Genomic DNA, 9,231 nt, shown 5'->3' with positions numbered 1-9,231 from the left:
GTTGTACCACGGAGCTAGTATCCATGGTTGTACTTGTTCATATTAGTCAGAGAGACTTGACGGTTATTCTGCTGAATTATCCCAGCTTTACTGTTACAGTATAATTATGATGGTCGTAAAAGAAAACAACAACTATAATTTATCATACTCGAAATACTTTTTTTGATATACATGTACATGTACTTTTTTTCTTATTGAAGTTTAATAACTCCAAGATTTAGAATAAAGAATGAAATGAATAAGAATTGACCAGTCTAGCTCACAATGGGGAACACAACCGATTACAGCCGATTATCTTTGTGACTGTACACACTATTCTCACTATCAATTATTATCACTCCAACAGGGCTGTGAACTAGATACGGATATCGGATCCCTCAAGTCCGAATAATGAATTATATTTTATGAAAGACAATCGTCTTCACCGAGAACCTGAAACCGCCTCTCCCAGCATGGAGGCGAATCAGAATTCACGGACGGTGACCACCCCAACCAGCTGGACGGACAATGCAAACGTGAACGATGACGCCGACTCCGATTCCCCGGATATCAACGACTCTCATTCACGAATTCGAGTCCGACAGCCACGCGACCCTTTCAACTGCGTCTACGTCTCGCTCCTGCTCGCCGGCACGGGGTTCCTCTTGCCATACAACAGCTTCGTCACCGCCGTCGATTTCTTTCACTCTCATTTCCCGAACACCACTATCGTGTTCGACATGAGCCTCGTGTACCTCCTCGTCGGTTTCGCGGCGGTCATGCTGAACAACGCCCTGGTGGTAAAGATCTCGGTGCAGCGGCGGATCCTGATGGGGCAAATCATGGCCCTCTGTGCTCTCCTCCTTGCTGCTTTCCTCGTCGTCGGTCTCGACGCCAGTCTCTCCCAACAGACCGCCTACGCGGTCATCCTCCTCGCCGTAGCTGTCACTGCGTTTGGATGCACAGGTAGTGTCATTACTGATCAATCATTTTACCCGAGAAGACAATCTTATACCTTTGTTGATAGAAAATACATATAATCCTTATCGGCTTTAAAAATCAAATTAGAACTGTCTGCGACACAATTATGGGTCGTTAAAACTGCATGCCTATTAGTTCACGCCAAATGATGCCCTTAATATAGTAATGAACAACGCATTGCTTTTGTAAGACATCATGTTTGTCAATTATTAGTCTCACTTCACGTCCACTTTTCAAATCCATTTGTCGTTACATTGTCTGGTTTGTTATTGTGTTAGGAAGTGGTCTTCTACCATGCATCGGTCCCTTCCACTCCCCCTCGTATATTGGAGTCAAAGTATTGATGTCAACTATATAAGAACTGAGAAATTATATTACCAACAACTGTAATCTGTGTCTCAGCAGGACCTTACCCCGAACTTCTCTTTCCATTTTTTTTCTTCTGTTATGCACGTACATGCATTTCCTTCTGTGTTTGTCTCGGGTTCTAATTTCGAATGTCTGTATGAATGGCCGGGCATAAAATTGTCTGGTTTCTCACACAAGGACACCGTCTTGGGACTAATGGCTCATATAACCTGTGCCTAAATTCAAAAGTCGCCAAGCTCACTGCCTTGGCGTGTCATTACTGTAATGACTCGGCCATGATTAGATAACGTATAATATAGTATCTGAATCAAGGACTGCGAGCTTATTGGACAGTGACCCTCACGAGCGAGCTGTTTTCACTGTTCAAATAATTAGTCATTTAATTTGCGCAAAAAAAAAATTAGTTCCGTATGTGGCATGTTCTTTGACGATAGGATGAATATATGCACAATGCCAGAAAATAATGGATTCATGCAAACATAATAAACTTCCTTGCCCGTAATCAAGAATGTCCGTTCTCTGTTGCCTTTCCAGTTCAGCAGTCGAGTTTCTATGGCTACGCGGGCATGCTACCCAAGAGATTCACACAGGCCGTCATGGCAGGAGAAAGTGAGTTTGTCTTTGTTCACAATTTATTCACTTTAACAGGAAGGGATTGTGATACCCAACGGCGGAATTCACATTTATGATTATTAGATAATACTTAGTTCCATGATGGTGTACTTCCAAAAAAGTCAAGAGTGTTGCCTGAATGCTGCCTGTATACCAGCTGGTCTGTATTCTCACTCTACACGGATAAAATACATGTAACAGCTAGCCTATAGGTGATGTGATTCATAAAGCTCACACAGTCATGCATATATTGGTGTAAAACTCGAGTCTCGCTGCGATGGTAGCGGAGACGTCTCGATCATGGAGTCTGAAGAAGTCGCAGGAGAATAGAACATGTTCCATTTTAATTGAAGACTTTGTGCATTCTCCATACCCCTCGAAGACGTCTCCGCGACGTCTCCTTATAGTTGCGGCCATGTCGTGGAGACTAATTTTGCCAGCGACATATTCGAGACGTCTCCGCAACATTGCTGAGACCCGGTGGTGACCCATGCCATAGCAGAGACAATGCGTATACGTCTCAGAGACGTCTCCGAAATTGAAAAGACGTTTCGGAGACATCTCCAAAACTTAGAAGACGTCTCGGAGACGTCGCGGGCAACTTCCAGGCGACTTCCGGGCAAATAAAGTTGTCACCTTGGCCCTGTTGCATATAACCCTTACCGCTGGACTTACCGCTCGTTTCTAGCGGTAAGTCTTCAAATTAGCGGTAAATTTTATAATCCTTGATGCTGATTGGCTGTGACGCCTAATTTTGACGGTAGTTACCATTGAAATTCAACGGTAAGTTTTATGCAACGGGCCCTTGTCTGGAGACGACTCGGACGTCACCCTGAAATCGTTTTCTTCTGTGCTCTTTCGAGTCGCACGAGTCGTAGCGACGTCTCCTGCATCACTGAGATACTATGTAGGTCATTCATGAATGATTCCTACCCTTCTGTCAAGGCCCTCTCGCTGTATGGTGAAGGAAGCCAATCCGAGTGGTTTCCTCGCGATGTCGCGCTCGGCTGGGCTCGCTTCGCTCGCCCGTTACGGCTAGAGGGCCTTGACAAAAGGCTAAATAATTCCCAATTTGCTTGATTTACCCTAATATTTGTGCTTTGAATGCCGATTGGCACACAAACAGAGTTGCACGTCCGCGCACACTGTCCAAAGTCCCAGCTGGCACAGAAAGGGTTAACAAGCGAAATTATACAGGGCATTTGGGTTTGCAGTTTGTCAACCTTTGACAAAGCTAGCACGAAAATGAAAAAAAAAAAAAGAGAAAGACTAAACCTGACCAAATCAAAACAAAACAAAAGCAAATATAAACGAGCACTGTACCAAAGTGATACCATCTGTTACATGAGACTTAAGTAGGCCTATTAACCTCATCCTGTAGGAGTTCAACAAGAGAAGCGCGGAGGTGGTTATAGAGGTGATGTCGACGTCTGCGCTTGTAATTCCACATTGTTTGTTTTCAAAATCAAAGCAATTATAGCATGGGCTGCTTCGTCGCACTCTTGAAACAACACACAACAGGATAGCTCTTGTGTGCCGGGATGAAGTTATAACAATAAGGTCTTAATTATCCAGGGTAACCTCTCCAGTGTTGCCACTGCTCTATACCAGAGGACCCTGCCATTATTATTACCCTAGCGTTGCCATAGCAGGTACCCATTTACACACCTGGGTCGAGAGGGTCATGGTGGGTAAAAAAAATCTTGTCCAAGGACGTATGTACTGGGCGGGATTCAAAGTCAGGTCCTCCAATCGGGAGTCGGGCGTCTTACCAACTGTGCCACAGAGCCCCAGTGCAATCACGGTGCAATCAATGCAAGTTTTCCAATCCAGGTCTATAGTAAAAAAAAAACAAATTTACACACACAAGAGCACACACGCACGCATACAAACACAAACACACACATACTCACGCACACTCAAAATTATCAAGGGGAAAATGGCAAATATGCGGAATGCAGTGATACTTCGGGTTTCTTGTATGTTCTATTCATTGTAAGGGATTGACAGCAACAATAATTTCATCCCTTCGAAATCAGAACATTAACATCATATATAAGTATTAGTTACCGAACAGCCTCTGGATTTTGTATCCCTTTTACACCGAAGAAAAACTCAGAATGGTTATAGGGTCATGTGTTTGGCAGTATTACTGTACGTTACCCTGCAGCGAAGGATTATCCTGTATAGGCTATATTCCTATCATATTTTCTCCAGTGGAATGAAGAAAAGGGAGGACGATAGTGTGTAGGGCACTCCGAAGTGAGCAAACATTACAATCCTTTGTGTATCTGATAATGCTGTAGGTACTGCTGGAGTGGTGACGTCACTGAATCGCATCATCACTAAACTGCTTGTGCCCAACGAGAAGATCAACACACTCATTTTCTTTATGATCTCCGGCATCGCTCTCCTCTCGTGTCTCATCATTGCACCAACTCGCCCGTCGGACTCGGCTGGTGCGACATTACACCAACGTCTGCCAGAACGCGGGCCTTGGAGAGGACGAAAGAAGCCTACAACTTAGTTCAGAGGCGAGTGTTAAGAACAATCTCGTCATCCTCTGAGTATATATTTTAAAATACTTCCAATGTTTGTTTGTTTTTTGTTTTGTTTTGGTTTTTTGTTTTGGTTTGTTTTTGGTTTGTTTTTAGTACCTGTACCGTGTAAAGCCCAGTGGAAACTATATCAAAGTATGGAATAGTAAGACTCTGGAATCTAAAATTGCCGAAACTTCAGCCGCAGACTTTACTACAAGGTCGCACATGCGTGTAGGCCTATTTCAGTAAAATCAACTGTTGGTCAATATCATATTGATGATTGTGTAATGTATGTATTCACATAATATCGTGTCGTATCTGAAGCAACATCATAGTAATGGTTCTGAGTCAAGAGGAGTTCACTGGTAACAGTGGCATAACTTTTACACAACATAAATCATTGATATTGGTGGTTACCTTCAATACCTCTCTCCAAGCCCCACATCCGAGTAACAAGAAAGCTCGCCTCTGTTATTCATGAGATCTCATATCGATCTGAAAATCTCGGTGATAGGTTTACATCTCAGGTAGATCAGGCACGCTGAACTTATCACAAGTGTATGACAGATCTACATCTTTAAAATGTTACTGCAGACCGACATGGAAAATAAAATGCAACAACAACATCATCATCATCATCAACAAAAAGAACGACAGAAACGACAATAGAAGTAAATTCCAACAGCAAGAACTTAATCACCTCTGCACACAATGTCATTATGGTGTATAGTTAATGACATGTACATTCCATAGGATCTTTTTATGTTTTTCTTCCATTGTACGTCCAAGTACAGTTTTTACCCTTTCCACTTAATCACAACGACTGTGACTGGCACCAAGGTAGTCTTTAAATGTACCGGGATAAAACGCACATTTTAAACGACACACACCGAGAACCATATAGCACCATGCGCGCAGGGAGGTAGCCATCTTCCCTAGCTTTGTTGCACACGAAATCAAGACAAAGGACATCGTCCCGTGCTGACGATTTGCCACTGGCACACGCCACACATTCAATAGTAGGTGTAGTTATATTATGTAACATCATCTTTAATGAGACTATCAATTATGAATTCACCATTAACATTAACAGAATGCAGTTTTATCCTATCGAGTGGCTTTTCGGAATTTGTTTCCGCCTTTTCAGATCTCGGGAGCGTCCGTAAGTGTGGACGACGCTAGTCTTCAGAGCGACACCACACGAAGTGACAGCGGGTCGCATTCACAGTCAAATACTGAAGTTATCACCATTACGCGGAAGCACCCCGGGCCGTTCTCCCCTTTCCACCTGTTGGCGATCAATAGCTGGTAAGCCGCGGCTAATGTGAATCGATTTGAAACCCAATCTTGTCATCGAAAAAGAGAAAGTGTGGAAGGAATTAGATGCATTAGTAGAGATCGTTCAGCAAGAAAAGGCATTACATCAAACCACCATGAGTGAATTTCACGCTAGAATAGAGGAATTTGTAAGTTTTCGTCATGACTTCTCTCAAAAACTTCCGTGGAAGTGAAACAAAGATAAACAAACGTGCTCATAACGCATCACAAATCGTACAGTCGCCGTACTGTTACTTGTTATAATCCTCCTCAAATACCAGCTGCTACGCCTATATTGTAGCATCTGTACCTCTTCCTGGCTGAATATAGTTGCAACCGGCCGTTTTCATGTATCAAATTATCATTATCATTAGTATCATTATCATTTTTATCATCATCATTATTATCGGTTAATGAAAGAGGAGTAATATAGATTTCAACCTTACTAGTAACCCAAATCGGCCTACGTAATCGGGGGCCAATGAGAGAGCGCAACAACACTCCACTTTACACGTTTTACATTGATTTTTGGAATTAGATTAAACATGGTAGGCCTATGTGGTCAGTGTCGTCCAGGAAACCATGCGAACATACTCAGGTTCTCATCTGTAAAAGTGTACTGTGATCCGGTTGAGACTGCATGTAGTTTAAATTCATAAATCAAATCATTCTTCCTTCATGGTGCGCCTGAAAACGTTTGGTTTACATTGTAACAGATCAAATCAACACAAAGACAAGTGCATAAGCAGTGACTACTTGTGGTCTTAAAGGCGTTACTTTCCATCAATCTTTACCTAGGTGGGTTTCGGGACAGGTGGAGGCTGTCACGTGACATCTGGCCATACATGCTGTCTATTGGTGTGACGTATTACATCACCCTTTGTCTGTTTCCCGGCATCGAGTCTGAGGTGGCCAACTGCAAGCTTCATGAATGGATGCCCATTATTCTCATGGCAATATTCAACTTTACGGATCTCTGCGGCAAGGTGCGTAAAAATCGCGCCTTCATCTCCACCATTTCAAGCGACAAAATCAGTAAAAGGGTTATCGGAATTAATGGTCTTTCTGAAGAGTGATGCATGTCGCGGAGGAGACCCAGTGGATGACAAAGTCCCTTAGATTTAAATGAATTTGTTCATGGTATATAAATCCCACACCAATAATTCTTGCATGAGTTGTCTAAGGCGAGAACATTTTTTGAGAAAAGTTCTACCAAATGTTACGTCATTATCTGAGTTACTATTGTAATGTCGTCACAACATCTAGCGTTTAAAACTTTCGCTTTTTATACATTGCGGATTTTTGGAAATTTATGCTATCATCAAATAAACTTAATTCGTGCTGGACAACATTAATACATTTTTCAACGTTTCCTTAGTTTGATGGTTTTGAAAATTATGACGATAATGTGCAAAGGAATGATATCTTCTATACTTAATTCTTGATTCTCCATGGAATCGTCAAAGAGGTCCTAATGTTTATCCTAGGGCTCTAGGACCTACCTCGTGGGAAATACTAAGGCTTCATAGAATAATGAAAAATATATATATCATTTTATTAAAACTGAATTTCATCAGTGTCTGGAATAAACTAATTGATTGAACATAATTTTATCAGTACATAATTATAAAGGCCTACACGTGACGTTTCCTACTAAGCCCAGGTGGAAAATATGTCATGAATAGGCCTGCAGAATGTAATGATCTGAAAATTCACTGCACCTCCCCCCCCCCCCCCCCCTCCTCCCCCTTTTCATTTGTTTTGCCGACAACCTGTACAGCTCATCGCAGCGGTGCCATACGACTGGCCACCCGGTCGTCTAGTACTGGCCAGCTGTGCCAGATTCATCATCGTCCCACTCGTTGTAATCTGTGTGGCACCACGAGCCCACCCTGCACTCGCCCATCCCTTCTGGCCCGTACTCTTCTCCGCCCTCCTCGGGATTTCCAACGGCTACTTCGGCAGCGTGCCCATGATCCTGGCACCGGGCAAAGTTCCGGAAGAGCACAAAGAATTAGCAGGTAATTTTAATCTGAAATTTAGCGTGTGCTGAGCAAAAAATGGCAAAGAAAATAAGCCAATTTATGATTCCTTGAACATTATTGAAAACAACATATCTCAGTTAGCTGTCATATATGATTTCGACAGTTTGCGCATGTTCACGACAACCCTATCAGGCATGGATAAGAGTGTGCCTTTCTCGCTACATGTATAGTGTTTTTTTTTTTCTGACTTTTGTATTTCTAGTGTGACAACGCATGCTCTTTAAATAGTTGGTAGTAAATGTATGCATGAGTCATGGTGCAAAAAGGGAAAGCTATCATCAGATCTTTTAGTACAAAATGCACAGGAATATGCTTGTCGCAAGTCAGGGGTCCGCGTTTCTTCCTGCAAATATCCTCGGAGAAAGAGCGGTACACTGTACGACCCCATACAATCATGTTCTAAAAGATTGTAATGAACCAAGTTCGTGACCCGTTAAAATGGTAAACGATCTGTAAACGTATCACCAAAGGTACTAAAAATGAAAATGCGCGTAGCGTCTACCAAAAGTTAAGTATAGCTTCTCGTCGTCGGCCCTGCATGGCGCAGTTGGAATCCGTCTAAGAGTCGATATCGAGGCGAAAATTCTGGTGAGCGAAGCGAGCCATTTCTCTGGACTCTACGGATTCCAACAGCACCATAGGGTCTTCGGCAAGAGGCTAATCAAGGGCTGACTCATTTTCATCTTCTTCTACAGGAAATGTCATGACCGTGTCCTACAACACTGGCCTGACGCTGGGTGCAATCACTGCATATCTTCTAAAGTTTATCATCGGTCCGTCCCAGCTGGGAAAATTATGCTACTTGTCCGGAAGTACTACCCCTCCATCACCAAGCGGGAACCTTGTGTCTATGACCTAATACTTGGTCCTCTATAGTACAGTAGGCCTATACAGTAGTAGCCTTTTGTCAAGGCCCTCTCGCTGTATGACGGTCATAATAGGCGAGCGAAGGAGCACCGGCTGAGCGCGACAGTGTCCAACTCAGCTTCGCTCACTTCGTTCGCCCCCATTCGCTCACCATCATATAACGAGAGAGCCTTGGCAAAAGGCTAATACAGTTGCGGCATGAATTTGGATACGGAAAACAAGTATAACATATTTCATCAAATGTCTTATCAGTTGTAATGAAGCCAATGTGGAATGTTGGGTCCAGGGGGGTGTTTCATCAACGTTTGTCAGCGCTGACAACTTGAATCACCATAGTAACAGTCAGTGACCAGAGCATCTCAGCCAATCAAAACCAAGGATTTTGCTGAAATTGTCAGCGCTGACAGTTGTCAGCGCTGACAAACGTTGATGAAACACCCCAGAAGTATTTTCGTCACGATGATTCTAATTTCACTGGACCTGTTTGTAAGAAGTGTTTTAAAAAGTTATAGATTATACGC

At 42.9% G+C, this 9,231-nt stretch overlaps 1 protein-coding gene across 1 annotated transcript; it reads left to right on the top strand.

Annotated features, from left to right (window-relative positions):
* Window positions 1–452: 452 nt before the first annotated feature.
* Window positions 453–8,781, top strand: LOC139725313 (equilibrative nucleoside transporter 4-like). The gene is given in 9 exon segments (XM_071636406.1): window positions 453–945; window positions 1,864–1,938; window positions 4,248–4,372; window positions 4,374–4,481; window positions 5,629–5,760; window positions 5,762–5,789; window positions 6,597–6,784; window positions 7,579–7,819; window positions 8,539–8,781. Coding segments are annotated over 9 exon segments (1,554 nt in total). The 3' UTR covers window positions 8,703–8,781.
* The last annotated feature ends 450 nt before the right edge of the window (window positions 8,782–9,231 follow it).

The sequence above is a fragment of the Diadema antillarum genome, unplaced genomic scaffold (genome assembly GCF_040938485.1).
Source record: "Diadema antillarum isolate AM-2024a unplaced genomic scaffold, OU_Dant_1.0 scf00000017, whole genome shotgun sequence".
Classification (NCBI taxonomy): domain Eukaryota; kingdom Metazoa; phylum Echinodermata; class Echinoidea; order Diadematoida; family Diadematidae; genus Diadema; species Diadema antillarum.
Note: the sequence above shows the minus strand (reverse complement) of the source record. Positions and strands in the feature narration are given on the sequence as shown.